At 44.9% G+C, this 17,591-nt stretch overlaps 1 protein-coding gene across 4 annotated transcripts in view; it reads right to left on the bottom strand.

The window, feature by feature from the left end:
• The window catches only part of Rab3gap2 (RAB3 GTPase activating non-catalytic protein subunit 2), an 86,737-nt gene that overhangs the window by 3,497 nt on the left and 65,649 nt on the right, over positions 1-17,591 (bottom strand). For 3 of the 4 annotated variants that reach the window (XM_035444983.1, XM_027418743.2, XM_035444984.1), the window contains exons 22-33: positions 17,442-17,547; positions 15,818-15,978; positions 14,804-15,032; positions 13,706-13,879; positions 13,503-13,609; positions 10,343-10,409; positions 9,775-9,845; positions 6,724-6,759; positions 5,280-5,354; positions 4,660-4,878; positions 1,269-1,358; positions 217-435 (exon numbers count right to left, since the gene is read on the bottom strand). In XM_035444983.1, the coding sequence (XP_035300874.1) occupies positions 217-435; positions 1,269-1,358; positions 4,660-4,878; positions 5,280-5,354; positions 6,724-6,759; positions 9,775-9,845; positions 10,343-10,409; positions 13,503-13,609; positions 13,706-13,879; positions 14,804-15,032; positions 15,818-15,978; positions 17,442-17,547 (1,554 nt within the window). The remainder of the gene's footprint in view (positions 1-216; positions 436-1,268; positions 1,359-4,659; positions 4,879-5,279; positions 5,355-6,723; positions 6,760-9,774; positions 9,846-10,342; positions 10,410-13,502; positions 13,610-13,705; positions 13,880-14,803; positions 15,033-15,817; positions 15,979-17,441; positions 17,548-17,591) is intronic. The other variant, XM_027418744.2, reaches the window with a different exon arrangement.

The following is a 17,591-nucleotide window of genomic DNA, read 5'->3' on the forward strand; positions in this document are numbered from 1 at the left end:
GCACCAGGCACAACCCTGGCTAGCTTTCTTCTTTTGCTGTCCAAGACTGGGTCTTGTGCAACCCAGACTGCTCAATGTAGATGAGGATGACACCCTGCTGCCTCTACATCCCAAACACAGACACCACGATATGCTACTCAACATCCGCTTTCTGCTTCCTCCAGCTGTGTGTTTCCCAGCGTGAGCCCTAAGACGGACATCACAGGTCATCCTTACCTCCTCTCCTAAGAGGTCAGCCCCATAGTTGTACAGCTCTCCCACATAATGCCTTCGAATGACATCTTCGCTCACTTGAAGGTGATGGGCTAAATCCACAGCCAGAGCTGGCCAGTTGTGGTCTCTCCGGGGAGTGGGTACTGCCGCTTCTGTGGGATCTTTGTCCTTGGTGACAGAATGCTGAGCCTGGACGGCTGCACTGACAACTTTCATTAAGAACTTGAAGACAGGAAGGCATAGCACTGCCTTGTCAGTACGTTTCATTTAAAGTAACCCAGTACCTGCTGTACAGAGCTGGTAGCCTGAGTTCAATCCCAATGCTGATGGGAGGTGGGAGAACTGACTGCACAGAGTGGTCTGTCCTCCCCATACTCAGTGCCACGGACTGTACAAGCACCCCCCCCACACACACACACAACAACTCAGTGCCACGGACTGTACAAGCACCCCCACACACACACACAACAATAACTCAGTGCCACGGACTGTACACACCCCTTTACACAACAATAGAATAAAGTGCCTCAAGTCAACTTTTTGTCAACAAGAGAGACTCCACTAAAATTATTTTTAAATTTTTAATTTGGTTTTTTGAGACAGGGTTTGTGTGTGTCCTTGGCTGTCCTGGAACTCAATTTGTAGCCCAGGCTGGCCTCAAACTCGCAGAGATCCACCTGCCTCTGCCTCCCCAGTGTTGGGATGAGAGGTGTGCACCACCTCCACCTGGCCTTCCTTTTCATTTTTAAGATCTGTGTATGTACATGCATGCATATACGTGTGCATGTGTGGGCACACGCCACAGCATCCATGTGGAAGAGTCTGTTCTCTCTGCCACGAGGGTCCCGGAGATCCAGCTAAGGTCACGAAGTACCTGCTGGGCCATCCCACTGGCTCTAAAGTTGTCCCGCCCGACACCAATGAAGGAACATGCACTAGGGAAAGTGCTCTTGGGAATAACTTTGAGGACGTGGCCATCTTTTTAAAAGACAGCTATATTTCTGCTTCGGTATTTCCACCTAAGAAACAAGAGCAAAATATAGTAGCTAGCTTACCTGTTGTCTTATAGAAATAAAATTTGGATCCATTTCACCACTAGGTAATAACTGAATTGAAGTTAAGTCTTTGAAAAATGCATTCTTTCCCTAAAGAGAATGATTGAAAAATAAGAACAAAAACACTTGGTGAGTATGGAGCATAAGGGAAAGATTCTTAAAACTAAATCACTTTACTACGAGTCATTCTTGATTGAACAGAAAGATTAGCATTCTGCTCATCATCTACCTTGGTAGCCATTGCCAGTATGTGAGCAGCGGCATTAAAGACGGCCTCCACTTAGCTACTATTCAAGCCCAGGCGGTTCCTCCTCCCCTGGACTGTGGGCTGCTGGCTGCCAGCAAATATCATTAGGCCGGTGACAGCAAGTCATGTTCCACACTGGGTTCCAGAGAACTGTGGCTTCTGCCTTGGTATTTTTGTTCACCCACAAGAGGGCCCAGTGGTCCAGTGAGCCACCTTACAGACATAGCCAAGTGCAGTAATCATACTTCCCAATCTATCTGAGTCTTTAGCTGAAACCTCCATGAAGCAACCCCCACCACAGTCCCACAAGAACCTTTATGCCAAAGGCAGCTAGGTGAGGACGTCAGATTCCTGACCTCTAAGGTCTGAGAGAATAAACCAGGTGTGATGACACATGTCTGTAATCACTGGGGAGGTGGGGGGGGGCGGGTCTCGAGTTCAAGGCTACATAAGTGACACTGCAAACTACCAAGGTCTGTGGTTCTAGCTCAATGATAGAGTAATTGCTAGCAAGTGCAGGCTAAAATCTAAAGTAGTAAGTGTTGGTTGTTTGCAATCATCAAGTTTTTGGGGATAATTTTTGTTAAGCAGTAGTAGCTAACTGAACCACCAGCATTTATCTGAATCCTTAAAAATACTTATTGCTTAAGGTTTAAGAGAAGAGCTGAGGTTAGAGTCATACAGAACAGGCAGGCTTGGCAGATGGCTCAGAACACTTGCTGACCAAGCATGAGTACTTGAATGGAAACCCTCTGCACATACACAGCAAGCTGGAATGGCTGTGTGTGCCTGCAGCCTCACACTGGAGAGTGGTGGGTGGTGTGTGCATAAGTCAGCTTACTGGCCAGCCAGCCTAGAATAAGCATGGAGCTTCTGGCTCTGAGATTCCCTGTCTCAGGTTATAAGGTAAAAAGCTACACCAAGGAGGACACATCCTCCTCTGGCCTCCAACCCCCAACACAAAAGTCAATCCTCACCAGGAAGTGGAGTGCAGAGCTGCGAACACCCAGGCCTGCCACTCAACAGCTCCAGCTGTGAACCAGCCATCCCAGAAAGCCTCTCAAAAGTGTGTACACAGTGAATGTCTATGATTCTAAGTTCCAGAGAGTGCTTACAGGTTAAACTACACACGCACTGGCTTCGGACAGTCTTTGCCCAGGATGCAGGTAGTCCTGACTAGCAAAGGTCCACATGCAGTGCCCACTTCCAAATGTTTCATTTTGAAAAATTTCTGATCAGATTCCCCCCCCCCACACCCTGCCATTTTTCTTTCAAAAGTTAGCTGCTGGAGCAGCGGCAGTCTTTACTTTTTCCTTTGTGTTCTCTGCAGGCTAGATGTAGTCTCTGGCACTATGCTGCACCCTGCCGTAAACAACTGTAATCAAAGCGTTAAATGCTGTTGATTAAAAATCTCTCTCTGGTTAGGTAGAGATGGGACCCAGGACATCAGGCATACCAGGCAAGTGTTCTACCACTAAGGTGTATCTCCAGCCCCAAAGTCTCTCTCTTAAAATATGCACTACTGCTATGTAGACTATCAAACTTAACATGGCTAAGATCATTCTAAACAGGCTTTCATTTGCTGTAACCCCTTTGGCCTCTTTCAGCGCTGTATTCAGTTCTGTGAGGTGGATTCTTGTAGAGCCTTTAGAATTTACTATCCTCCAGTCCACACCCTTCCCAGCCCGACGGGACCTTTCTCACACCATGTATCGTTAGCACACTGCAGACATGCTTTTCCTTGAACATCTTGATTACAAATGCATCAACCAAGCTCCTGCTCTGTGATAGGCAAGGTACACAGACATGGGCAAGCAAAGAGATGTGATAAGTTTAGGGGACCTAGACAAGCACTGTGAAGACAGTACTTAAATGATCATCTAAAAACAAAAAACTGGACACCGGCCACAGGAAATAGCTGCCTGACAGCAGGAAAGACTGTGGGAAGTCCCTCCTGGTTCCACAGTTTCATGTGGCACAACTTCCCCAGAGCAGGAAGAACAGCTCATGACCCCCAGGGCTGTGAGTGTGAGAGAAGGAACTGAATACCCCAGGCCCTTGCATGCCCTCTTTAGAGGTGGTGTTTCTCTAGGGAGACACTTTCTCTGCTTCTACAGGGTCAGGCACCTGAGGGACAGCCGGTCTTGAGAAAAGCCTGATATTACACTCTAGCAAAGGACAGAGAAGGGACTCATTTTTCTAATGAGCTGAAGCTGTGTTCTCCAACCCAGTCACATCTGAGTGGTAAAGCTGAAGTTTTATTTCCTGTCGGAACCTGTATCTCAGAACTCACTAGACAGCCTAACGACACAGAGCCTTTCTGTGGACCACCAAGTTCAGAGTTGACTTTGCAAGGAGCTACAAAATGTGAGAGACAGAACCAATCTGCTTGGGTAGATCCTCAGGGTTGGGCCTTGAGAGCGATGCAGGCAGGACAGTTGGGAAGGGGTCTGATTTGCTGGTCGAGGGAGGGTGGGGAATGAGGTAGGAGTTAGCGATACAGTAATGCACAGCAGTATCCAGGTCGTTTGTTTTGATTCTTGAGCCAGGATCTCCTATAGCTCAGGATGGCCAGGAATTGGCTATGTAGCCCATGCTGGTCATGAACACACCAACTTACAATTTCTGCTTTCCGAGGGCTGGATGACAGGCGCATGCCACCATGCCTCAGTTCTGCTTTCAGTAAGAACAAGGAAGTAGACTGGGCTGAGGCAGGGCTCACCTCCAGGTTTCTAGTGTGCACTAGTGCACAAAGGGAGGCATTAATGTTAATTACTCAAGCCAGGGAACTCAAGGGAAAGCAAACTGAAGTCAGGGCAGGATGGGGTGAGAGTCTCCAGATGTGTTCTAGATACAGATTTCCTAGGACATTCAACAGAAGCACACTCATCAACCTTATGAGTAAGTCTGGGGGTATCTAGGGAGAATATGCAGAATGAGAAGGGCCATCAGCAGAGGATAAAACCCCACAGGCCATCACAGGACATTATGACTAAATTAGAAGAATGGAACTGGGTAGGGGGTGAGGACCTAGGACTCCAGCGGATCATCACCCACAAGCCACTGGAGAACTGGACACATACCGTTCCATAAGAACTCCGAGTACCTGTTAGCCAACAGCTCTGAAACCCTCTGGGGACTCACCTTGCTGTCAAAAAGGGCAAGTGGCTTCACGCTCCTGAGAGAGAAGCGCATGGCTGCATACAGGATGGAGCACAGCACCGAGTGGTGCTCCACCAGGGGGTAGTGGATAGGCTTCTGCTCAAGAGCCAGCTCCACTATGGAGATGGGGCCTTCCACGGACAGCCAGGCATCCTCAGTGTCCAGGACTGGCATCTGCATCTCATCCCTGCTAATGTCAGCCTGGCGGGTTGGGAATGGAAGGAAGGCCGTGTCAAGGATTGGAGAACAAGAACTGCAATCTGCAACACCCTAGAGTGAAAGCTTTGTAGTCTGTATTCCCCATGTATAACTCAGAAACTAGGGGGGGGGGGGTAAAGAGACAGAGAGACACAGAGAGAGACCAAAACCTACAAATGAATATGGTAAATAAGCCAACCATACATTTCTTAAGCTCAATGATTTTCAGAGTATTTAATATCTGAAGAGACACTCTGATGAGAATGTTGGGGAGAAGCATGCTGTGTGTATGTGTGGAGTGTCACTTCACAGCCCTGGCTGGCCTTCAGTCTCACAGTCTTTCTATCCTAGCCTCCCAAGAGAGGATCCCAGGCATGCTCCCCTGTGCCCGAATAACGTATTACCTCCAGTGAAGTCTGAAGAAGATCCAGGCAGGACCCCAGGAAGGATGTCATCGCTGTGTCACTCATCCCCACATCCTGTTCTCAGAAAGGAACATTATGACCCCTGCATCAAAACCTCTGGACTATCGGAAAAACAAGAGACTTAGCATGTCCACTTGCCTGACTTTCTACACTGAACACAAACTGAAGTCATCAAATAGTTAAGTTCCTGCCAGTAGGTTTGGTAGTATCAATCAACTTGATATTAGCCTTTAGTGTGATACTAATGATATTACTATTATTACTATCAATCTTAACACCTGGGGTGAGGGTGTGGCTCAGTGGTTGGGCATATGTAAGACTCTGGATTCAATCTCTAGCACCAGAGGGCAAGAGGAGACAGTAAAATACAGTGTTCTTTGTGCACAGTAAAGACAGATCCTTCAACTTGCTAAAGTATTTGCTAGCCAACTAAACACAGAATATGGTAAGATACATATATGAGGTTAAACTAGGGAAGTTCTAAGGAAACAACCTGAGCAGATGGTTTCATGGCAACTTGAAGGCACTGAACTGAATTCTCTGAATAAAACTAGAATTCCCCATTTGACAACCAAATACCAGATTCACATTTTGGGCAAGAAATAGTCCCCACTGACCCCTCTTAGACCTGTGTGAGGAGCTTCTGTATAATCTTTTTAAAACTAACAATCAATCAATTATTCACGCCTCAAAGTACATAATTCAGAGTATGTGTGTGTGCTCGTACTAGCGTGTACACACCTAACTCGAGTCATGCAACCATCCTTACAGTGATCTGGGGGAATAAGGGCTCTTTTTTGGGGGGAGGGGTTTCTGGGGGGGGGCTCTCTGTGACTTGGAGGCTGTCCTGGAACTAGCTCTTGTAGACCAGGCTGGTCTCAAACTCACAGAGTTCCGCCTACCTCTGCCTCCTGAGTGCTGGGATTAAGGGTGTGCGCCACCAATGCCCAGCCGGGGAATAAGGTTAGATTTATGTGTCTCAACACTTCTTGAGATGTTTAAGAACATGTCACAGTGTGGAGGAAAATATTTAAGAAGAACATGTCACAGTGTGGAAGGAAATGGAGCACTACTGATAGCAGCCTAGTGTCCATGGCTCAGAATCTCAACTGAGGTCAGTGGTTATTCAGTCTGGGTAGAATATGCCTGCTGCAGGTGAGGCTGGACATCTCTACTATAAGATGGCAATTCGCTGCTTCCAGTCCAGAGTCCAAAGCCAAGCGAATCTTAAGACTTACACATTTTAGATGCCAATCTAGACAGGGAAATTGAGTGACCACAGATGATAACTATTTCCTTAATGCAGTACTCTCTTTCTGTTTTTTGTTATCTCCAGATAGATCATCTTAACAGGGAAAATCAAAGTTCACTCATACAGTAAGGTGCTACATAGAGTGTAGGCTTAACAATGAGAGTCACTCACCCTTCGGCATAACCTATCTTTTGGAGATTTTCCAACCTGAAACCGTCAGAAAATAAAACATTTAACAATTTAAATTAAAATGTATTAGAATGATACAGAAAATAAGGAGCAAGCAGAATTATAGCTATAAATATACATGCTAGTAATTAACTATTGGCAGGCTACCAACAATAAGAGCAACATTTTTTTGTGGTAGAACTCAAAAAAATCACAAAAAAATATTACACAGAGCTCATGAGTGTTCTTTTCAAAAATAAATCCTTGGGTTAGAGAGATGGTTCAGCAGTTAAGAGCATTTGTTGCTCTTACAGAGGCCTAGGTTCAATTCCCTGCAACCACATAGCATTTCACAAACATCTGTAAAACCAGTTATAGGGGCTTCAACAGGCATGTACATGGTACATATTCATACATGTAAGCAAAACATTCATACCCATAAAGGAAAATAAATAAACCTAATAAAAAATTCCTTCCTCCCCTAATTGTGTAATTTTGAACCACTAAGTAAAAGTTCTCTCTAGGCATGACAGAGTGGTACATGGGTGAAATCCCAGCCCTTGAAAGCAAAGGCAAGAAGATCTTGAATTTGAAAGTTTAAGGCCAGCCAGTGAGACACTGTTATAAAGACAGAAAGGGACAGGGGAGGCTGAAAGATGACAAGCCAGAGAAGAGAGGAAGGGAGGCAAGCAATGGAAGCTTGGTAAAAATCCAGCTCTCAGTTTGTAAACAGTTAAGTAACTGTGTTGTCTGAAAATCCCTGTAAACAACATATAAGAGTTTTCTTTGCTGGTAAAGAGAGAGTTTCAAATGGTGACAAAAGAAAATTCTGAAACAGCAATGAATAGCCATGTTCACAATGGCTAGGAAATGGAAACAACCTAAATGTCCTGCAACCAACTAATAAGATAATTCAAAATCGGTCCATATACACTATGGAATGCTATTCAGCTGTAAAGAAACGCCAAGTCATGAACTTCACAGGTAAATGGATAGAACTAGAAAAGATAGTGAGTCACGCTAACCCACAAACAGAGAGACAAATGTGGTGTCTTCAGGGTGTGAGTCCATACCCTTGAGCACCTGCAGAGATCAGAAAAAAATACAAATGGACCACGGGTTGGTGGGAGGCAGAGATGCGATAGAGATGACACATGGAAAACACAGTGGCTCCAATTCTGGAGCAGGGAAAAGAGATAAATCAAGAAGAAAGAGGGAGGAGGGTGTCTGAAAAAGTCATAAGGAGTCATACTGTCCGCTATCTTCCTAAAATACCTATAACACACATAAATATATACATACACATGTGTGTATGCACATACGATATATATGTATGCATGTATAGTATGTATGTGTTTATGCATATACAATATATAATATATATAGCACATAATATAGGCATATATATATGTATGTATATATATATATATATATATATATATATATATATTTGTTTGTTTTTCGAGAAAGGATTTCTCTGTGTTGCTTTAGAGGTTGTCCTGGCACTCGCTCTGTAGACCAGGCTGGCCTCGAACTTACAGAGATCCACCTGCCTCTGCCTCCCGAGTGCTGGGATTAAAGGTGTGTACCACCAACACCTGGCTAATATAGGTATTTTTTAATGAAAATTTCCCATCTGGGCTAACAATGTTCCCCCCAAGAACAAACACTATCTAATGGAAAACCCCAGCAGCAGGCATGAGAAGCCCTCTTTTGAGTTGTTGGTCAGGGTTGTCCAGGAGACTTCCAAAATATTCTAAGCTTGGTTGCCCCGGGGTAGAAGGTAAGTCCCTATGGCTGAAGACACCACACACTTGAGAAACAAGGCACAGAGGCCCCTAACTGGAACTGACCTGAAAGGCCCCTTCCTGAGGACAAGCTCTCAGTTCACCAGAAAGCACCATGCAAGCTTCCAAAGAAGGAAAGCAACCAACAGGCCCACGAAGCTATGACACCTATGACCCACAATAACAACCACTATGGCACCATAAGCCTGAGGGTGCATTAGCGGCACACATTCTTGGCAAACCAGTAGCTCTCTAACTGAACTTACGGTCCACCCAACAAGAGGGAAACCATTCTGGTACTAGAAACCTAGCCAACTACCTGGACATACTGAAGTCATGGATCTTGGAGGGGAACCTACAACTGATACTTCACTAACCCATAATCCCTAAGTACATTCTAAATGTTCACCCTGTATCCACAGAGAGATTAGTTCTCACTACCCATTCAAGGAAACTTCCCTCTGCAACAGACAGAGACCACTCCAGAAAACCACATCCAGTCAAAATGCAGAGCTCAGTCCCAACTGACACACCTACAGCACAACTCAGTCACCTCAGGCTCAGAGATCACTGTGGGGGAGAGGGCTGGAAGAGTGTAAGGGCCAGGGGAACGGGGCTCCATGTGAGATTGCTCCTCCTAAAAACACCAGAAGAGCTACACCCATGAAGTCTCACCAGCACTACTGTCTAAGCATGAGCTGAACACGGATGTCACCAATAGACACACTAATGTGGAAGAGGGAAACCCTACACAGAGAACCACAGGCAACTAAGGAGGGCTGAGAGTGGGGGAGAGCGTCTTCCCCAGGAAAGAGCACACTGACTGGTTATCCAGTGCCAAATGGTCGGGCATCCCTGAAAACATATGCATACAACACAGGATCTGAGCAGACTGTATTTATACGTTTAAGAGTATATGTGTATATATGTAACAACAATCAAAGAAAAAATGGCCATGAATTTGAAAGACAGAAAGAGGGAGGTGTGCATGGGAGGAGCTTCAGGGAAGAAAGGGAGGGTGGTTAATAATGTAATTTTCTTATAATCTCAAATATATACATGTGTATACACACACACACATACACACACACACACTAATGCTGGGAAGTACACTTAACCCAGCAGGAATAAACTGCACTATCAACAGACAACCAGAAACACAGTCTACCAACCGTCCACATACCCCAGTGTCAACAATCTTTCTAATATCAAGAAATTAAGGGAACTAAATTAAGAAGTCAGTATGTGACAATTAAAATCACCTCACCTTATCCATCAAGTAGGTAGCAGCAGAAAATCTTTTAACCAAGAACGTGTTCCACATCATCAATGCGATACCTAACACAGAAAATGAAACATGAACAGAGTGCTATAGATTCATCAGACATCTAACTCTCTTCCCCAAGCTTGTGAAACCATGTGGACTCTATATTTACATATTTTTTTGCATCTTATACAGAATTTTCATTTTTAATAAAAGAATAAGTGAACAGAAGAGTATAGCTATAAATATTAAGTATAAAATTCTTATCACAAGCAACAAGGAAAAAATAGCATCATCACCACCACCACCACCATTAACATCACACAGCCTCCAGAAAGGTTCAGAATGCTTGTTTGTTATATTGGGGGCTGTAGAAAACAGTACTTTAAAACATTAAAAAATACTTAAGGAAAAAACTCAACTAAGCAAACAAGAACAAAACCTGTGCTTTTATTTGCACAGCAAAGCAGTATTTCCATAGTCGGGAAGGAAGCAATTACAAGGGGTGCTAGTCACGTCTATTATACAGGGGATCCCACTCGTACAAGAGGGCTTGCTGTCTGCTACTCACCATTTTGAATATGTGCGTTAAGAATGTGCTTCAGGTGTTCTATGGACCTAACCAAAAAGCGTGCTTCCTTGGACAGGAGAGAGAGAGGGAGAGAAAAGATGACGGTTATTTCACACCAGTGAAAACCTTTCCTTTAAGAGTTAGTTTTATTTATGTGTATGTGTCTGTGGCGAGTGTATACTGTATGTGAGAGGTCACCTGCAGAGGTAGAGGAGGACATGGGATTCCCTGAAGCTAGAGTTACGGGCATGTGTGAGCATCCAGACTAGGGTGCTGAGAACTGAATTCAGCTCACTTTAACCACCAAGCTACTCTCCAGCCTCCAATGGAGCCTTCTTACTCAATTTCTGCATAAATTTATTTAAGAATTTGGCAAAGGGGCTGGAAAGAAGGTTCAGCTGTTAAGAGCACTGGCTGCTCTTGCAGAGGTCCCACATGATGGCTTACAATTATCTATAACTCAAGTTCTAGGGGATCCAACACCTTCTTCTAATCTCCAATGTCACTGGGCATACATGTAGTTGCACACACATACATGCAAGCCAAGAGACACACAGACACAGGAAGGAAGAGGAGGAGGAGGAGGAGGAGGAGGAGGAAGCAGCAGCACTGGCTTCCGCAACCTAAGCTGCAGCTGTTGGGTGTGGTAGCACACACTAGAACTCAGGAGACAGAGACAGATTGGATCTCTGTGAGTTTGTAGCCAGCCTCGTCTACATAGTGAGTTCCAGGACAGCTAGACCTACACAGTGAGACCCTGTCTCAAAAACAAACAAGAAAACAAAAAGAAAATGACAGAAGCAGAGGGATCATGTGAACTACAAATGGAATTCCAGGCTAAGCTATATAGCTAAAAACCTGATTCAAACAAACAAGAAGGACGGAGACGATGGGGAAAAAGAAAAGAAAAACCAAAGAAACTCTGTGAATTAGGTAAGAAATAACTTTTGATAAGATAACTTCAATCATTTCAGTATCTAATTAATGATTAATTTCTAGACACACCCCACCCAGATCATGCTGACAGGGAGATTCAAGCTCTCTTTGGTCTGTATATCACACAATTGTTCTCTACAGGCAATACTAGAATTTCACAGGCATGAACTTAGTTTCTTTTTGCAAACAATCATTATCAACAAATTGGGAGCAGCTACTATGCACCAAACCTCTAAGAGGCCCCAGGAATATGACCCTGAACAAAATGGACCCAGCTCTTTGTCTTGCCTGAGGGTGGAGCCCAGTGAGGGAAGTAGACAGTAAGCACAGAAGTGAAGGAAATGGTACAGAGAAAAGAATGAGAGCCAAGGGCAGGAGGCATCAGAGGGGAGGCTTAAAGCTATCTATCTGCAGTCACAAAGGGTGTAGCATGTCACACTCACAAAATCATCCAGAGGTTTGCTAAGATCAGAAGTCTCCATTATTATTGTCTCACACAAGATGATACTGGAAATTCTCCAAAGATAATTCAGTTTAAAATTTAAGGTAGATGTGTGTGTGTAGTGAAGCTGGGATGGGGTGTGACGCGTTAAGTAGATGAACAGTTAACAAGAAGGACAGCCATTATTCAAATAGTCCTAACAGAGGCCAATGACTGCACTAACGAGAACACTGGGCGCTATGCAAGCCACTTTCTCTACTCCTCCAAGATGACTATTTCTGTAGAATATTCTTGTCTAGGAAGAAATTGAGACACGGGCTCAGGGATGTTTCCCAAGGTCATGGCAGCCGTGTGCTGTAACTAGGATTAGCTGGGAGGAACAGCACCAGGTACAGAGGCAGTCGAGCCCACTCTATTAGCCTGAACCACACACTGCATTGTCTTCTTTCTTTTAACACAGGACAGCACTGTCACCAGGCCGCTCCGGGATACAGGTTCTCTCCATACCTGAAGATATGTGCTTTGCCCTTGTTCTCAGTGAACGTAACAAGTGTAGTTCTTATTTCCTGCTGCATTTCGGTATGAAATGGCACTAACCTAACAGTATTTGTCAAAGCAAGGGTTGAATGGTAGTCTAGTGTCTGATGGCTCTAGTGTCTCTGTGTTTACCACTTTTGTTCTATTTGGATAAGAACAATACCCCAGATACAGCCCTCCTGTGTACATGGCCAACTCTTGTCCAAGGTTAGCCTTGCTGGCCTCTCAACTCTCTGATAAGGCCACATTTCCCGCACTTTTAGGGTCACAATCTTTCTGGGGGCACTTTGGTCTGAAAGTACCCTAGGGAGTAGCCCCAAGTTTGGCTTTGGATCCCAACTGAATGGCTGACATACAACTGACCACCAAATCTATTATCCCACCACTCCACCCATTTAAGGAAGGCATCAATCCTTCAGGCTTGACACCAAGATGAAACAAGATACGAAAGCATCTCATAGCTATTTTCTTTGCCACCTTCTTCACTCAAGCCTCCCTCATAAGTATTCTTGGAAATGACTCCTCTTGGATCCAAACTCTTTCTTTGAAGTCTTTATCTTGGGCTTTAAAAATTTCAAAGGTGAATTAACTCACACTTATACAATAAGAACCCTTTCTTCCACCTAATAAGGGCTCTTTAATATGCAATGATGGTATATGTTAAGAGAATACACTAATAGAGTGATTTAAATAATAGACTTGTCCTTGTTAAACCTTAACCAAACCTTGGTGCCAGGATGGGAATCCTGTTCCTCTATCACCTTCCCACTGAGTCCCCACAGCAGAGCACTAATTACAGTCTCGACTTGACCACATGTTTCCAGTCAATGAGAAAAGGAATGCTAGAACCACAATGAGGATACAACTCCTCAAATCTAAATGAATTACCGACTGAGGTCTAAAGCAGTGGTATTTGAGAACACAGCTGGCCACTGCGGTACACACTGCATACTACTCAGGAAAGCCACAAGTTCAAGGCCAGTAAGGGCAACTTTACAAGACCCTGTCTCCAGGAAATAACTTTAAAAGGACTGAGGATATAGATCAGTGCTGAGTGCTTGCCTAGCAGGCATGAAGCTATAGGTGCACTCCTCAGCACTGCCACACACACACACACATATATAAGGCAATGTGTGCAAAGCACCGAGCAGTTACTAGGACGGGCGGGCACAACAGTGAGCTCCAGGACAAGCGTGGCCCGGGAACTTGTGTGCAGACACAATCAGCAGACGGAGACGGATGTACCTCTGGGTCTTTATTCCACTGGACGACATACTCCCAGCAGCAGTGTGCATGCAGCAGGTCAAGCTCAAGGCTACAAGGGAACTGTTCATAGGCTAAACGCAGCAAGTCTGAAAGACACAGGAGAGTAGCAGCACCCTTTCAGTAATGGGAAAGCAGCTACATCACTCCACCCCGGTCCGTAATGCTCATTATTTGGGTGTCACCTGGTATGGCTCCTAGGTCTATCTGCACCTCTGGCACCTCAAGGAACCTTCGGGCAATACCTTCTTTGGGTTCATCTGGGTTTTCTGCATCTCTTTCTTGGTTGGCACATTTCAACAATTCAGGGTTGAGGTCCTGTTTAAATATCCACTTGGCTACACTGTCTGCAACACCACCTACAGGGTTGAGAGAGGAAAGAGAATGAAATCTGGTGAAAATGTGACTAGCACTGTACTAAATGGAGCCGAATACAGAGCATTTGTGCAGGTGTCCCTCAGGGACAGACAGACACACCACACTCACTTCTGAATCTCGAGAGAAGGTGATGCCAAACAGCCATGAGATTCATAACAGTGTTAATACCTGTCATTCAGCTTGGGAGGGCAAGCAAGACAGTTAGTTGCTACCTGGGATGGAGAGAGAACACGAGCGGGTACTAGGGCGCATCTGGAAAGGGTGAGTAACTGCTGGGCTACAGCACAGCAGGAACTCCAAGGTAAAAACTAAATGAACATTCAGACCAGACAGTAGAGAAGACTCTGAGTGCTCCTGACACAAAACAATGCCTGATAGCTACATAATGGATCTGAGCTAATGATGCATAAACATATTAAATAAGTATTAAGTAAGATGTCAGTCACACTGTACCTCATAAGTATAACTACTATGTGGCAGTGAAACATAAAGCATGTACTTTAGGAAAACTTAGCAACACCAAGGGGAAGAAAGAGAGGAAGGGATGACATTATTAGTTTTAAGGAGATGGGGGGAAGAGAACACTGGTTGGGAATGGTCTCCTGGAGGGACCCTTGGATGGACTTTTGAACATGAGCAAGACTTAAGTGTCCATGAGTGGGTGAGGTGGAACAGGGAGAAGGATGGACTTGGATCCAGGATGGGAGTCTCAAACATTTCACTTCATGAAAACCTAGTGTAAAATTAATTAAAAAACACTCACTCCTATATTCACAACACTTGGCTAAGGAAGGAGGAATCTGAGTTCAAAGCAAGCCTGTCTGACGAAAACAAAATGAGTAAACACATACTCAAAGTGATGGATGTGGACATGTGCAAACACTCACATGTGCTCCGTGTCTCACCTTTTCCTCCTTCTAGCAGTTTTTTAACAGAAAGCCTTGGAAGTGGCTCTGACTGTGGAGATGACACCCTGGAAGCTGGGGTATTGGCCCTGCTGTGAAGCAGGGTCTGCAGGATGAGGCAGTCCTCTAGCTGTTTCAGCAGGAGCTTCCAGTACTCGGTGTCAAGAGAAAGGGCTTCCCAGGAGTCTGTGAGGGCTTCTGCATCAGCACCCAAAACCGTCTGGGAAAACTAAGAGAAAATATCCTGCTCAGCCTCTGGGCAATCTGCCTGTTTTCCTTGTGCTGGGGATGGAACCCATGGCCTCACATATGCTGGGCAAGCACTCTAATATGGAGCCCCACCCCCAGTCATCTGGCAAAGACTTTGAATAACATTAACTTAAATGAAAGCAACAGAGACCTAATCTTATGAGACTGGAAACTTGGGACATGTAGAAGAGGCCCTGTGCTGCTAAGTCAGGCTGGGCCAGTGTGCATCTTGAAGGGTATTCTTGCCTTCAGCTCGGGCTGCTTTGCTTCGGACACTGACAGAATGCACCAGCCAGCTCTCACTGCAAACACCTCCATCTGCTCATGTTACACTTAGCCCATATCTTCCAGGGCTGACAATGTTGATAGTAAACCACTATAGACCCACTCAGGTGCTAATCTAACATCCTACTAGGAAAAACCACTGACCTACCACGCAATGTAAGAGAAGCAAATCTTTTTTTCTTAATGTGAATGAACCCTCAGGAGAAGGGGGAAACCCACACAGCAAATGTTTGCTTGAGTGCTGGTCCATCTGACTCAGTGCAGGTGTGTGTGTAAGAGGAGGAGAATGGAGACAGTCATGGGCCCGCAAAACCCGAACAAACCGAAGAAGCGGTCCAGTGTGGCCCTGACCCCTTAGTGAGGAGAGCATCACCACGCTCACACATCCCACATCCCAGATGCTCTAGGGCACTGAAGGATGGAAATCACCCACAGCCAACCAGACTGGCACAGAGGGCAGCTGAACAGCTGCCCACTCACTTTCTTATCTGCCACACTGTTGGACATCTGTGCAGCAACAGAGTGCCCAACATGAGCAGACAGCAGGGCAGCTCCATTGTTCTCCGACTGAATACAGGCCATGCGCATCTGCTGCCACCAAGGGGACACGGACTGAGAATCCCATGTCTCATCAATGGCCACTGCAGAGACAAGAAGGAAAGCAAAGGTGAGCTCGCACCCTGTCTGTCTGGGTGTGCAGTACATGGGTCTTACCCTTTATGTTTAAGCTAAAGCCCTCAAAGAGGTATCTGCATTCTTCTAAACGCTGTACAAGATTAATATCATATGCCAGCTAGGTTTTTATCAACTTGACACAAGCTAGAGTCATCTGAGAGAAAGAGCCCGCAAGTGAGAAAAATGCCTCCATAAGCTCAGCCTGTAGGCAGCCTATGCAACCTTTTCTTGATTGCTGGTTGATGAGCACACTGTGGGAGGTGCCAGCCCTTCGTAGGTGGTCCTGGGGTTTTATAAAGCAGGCTGGGCACAGAGAGCAAGCCGGCAAGCCACACTCCTCCATCTCTGCTTCAGTTCCTGCCTCCAGGAATTAAGCTCACTGATCTCAGTGACAGACCATTACCTGGAAGTAGAAGAAGAAAGAAACCCTTTCTTCCTCAAGTTGCTTTTGGTCATGGTCTTTATCACAGCAATAAAAACCCTAAGACATTGCAACTGATTTTATTCAGAACATTTATCTTCCATTTCTTTATATTGTTAGTCATGCTGGTTCTTGAATCAATACCAAACTCTGGGTGTTTTTTTTTTTTTTTTTTTGTTTTTTTTTTTTTTTGTTTTTTTTGGTTTTTTAAGGGGGAGTTGTTGTTATTTTAGGATGGGTTTTTTTTCTGTGTAACAGGCTCTGGCTGTCCTGGAACTCCCTCTGTAGCCCAGGCTGGCCTTGAATTCAGAGATGTGCCTGCCTCTGGCTCCTGAGTTGTGGAATTAAAGGCCAGCACCACCACTGCCAGACCCCAAACTCTTATTTGAAATATTTTCATCATTATTAAAAAGGAATAATGGGGGAGATATACACCTTTGGAAATTTTTATTATTTACTTTAATGTATGGGTTTTTCATCTGCATGTAGATTTGGGTACCACATGTAGGTCTGGTGCTCACAGAGGCCACAAGAGGGCAATGGATCCCCTGGAGCTCGAATTACAAACAGCTGTGAGCCACCATGTGGGTTCTGGGAATGGAACCTGGCTCCTCTAAAAGAGCAATGAGTGTTCTTAAACACTGAGAAACTTCTACCAAAATAGGCAAAATATTATTTCTACCAAAGACCATTTTCCATGGCATCACATCTTCTGAGGGTGGAATTTCACTGTCCTATATGAAAGCACATCACAAACACAGAGCAAGCTTTCGACCAGTGCATGAAGACTTCTACAGCAACGCAGTCACAGAGCCAAGGATGCAAACCAGGGCCTGTGTACAAAGGATCCTCCTAGCTTTACGCCCCACCAAAACCTTTTCTACACCGTAGTCTTTTGTTGAAAGAAATTCCCCGTCTTTATGTGGTGTTTCAAAGACTATGTTTTATTTCAGAGCATCGAAGTGGAAACCCTGAGAACAATGGCCCACAAGATGTACCATCTCCTACCTTTCATCTTGCTCAACAGGGACAGCATGGTATGAAGACAGCAGACAGACTGTGGTTTGTCCAAAATATCTTTTTCCTTCGAAAGCCAAACACTTAGGAGCAGAGACTAAAATAAAATTAAAATATTTTTCAGCCTAAATAATATTTAGC

The sequence above is a fragment of the Cricetulus griseus genome, chromosome 5, assembly GCF_003668045.3.
Source record: "Cricetulus griseus strain 17A/GY chromosome 5, alternate assembly CriGri-PICRH-1.0, whole genome shotgun sequence".
In the NCBI taxonomy this organism is placed as follows: Eukaryota; Metazoa; Chordata; class Mammalia; order Rodentia; family Cricetidae; genus Cricetulus; species Cricetulus griseus.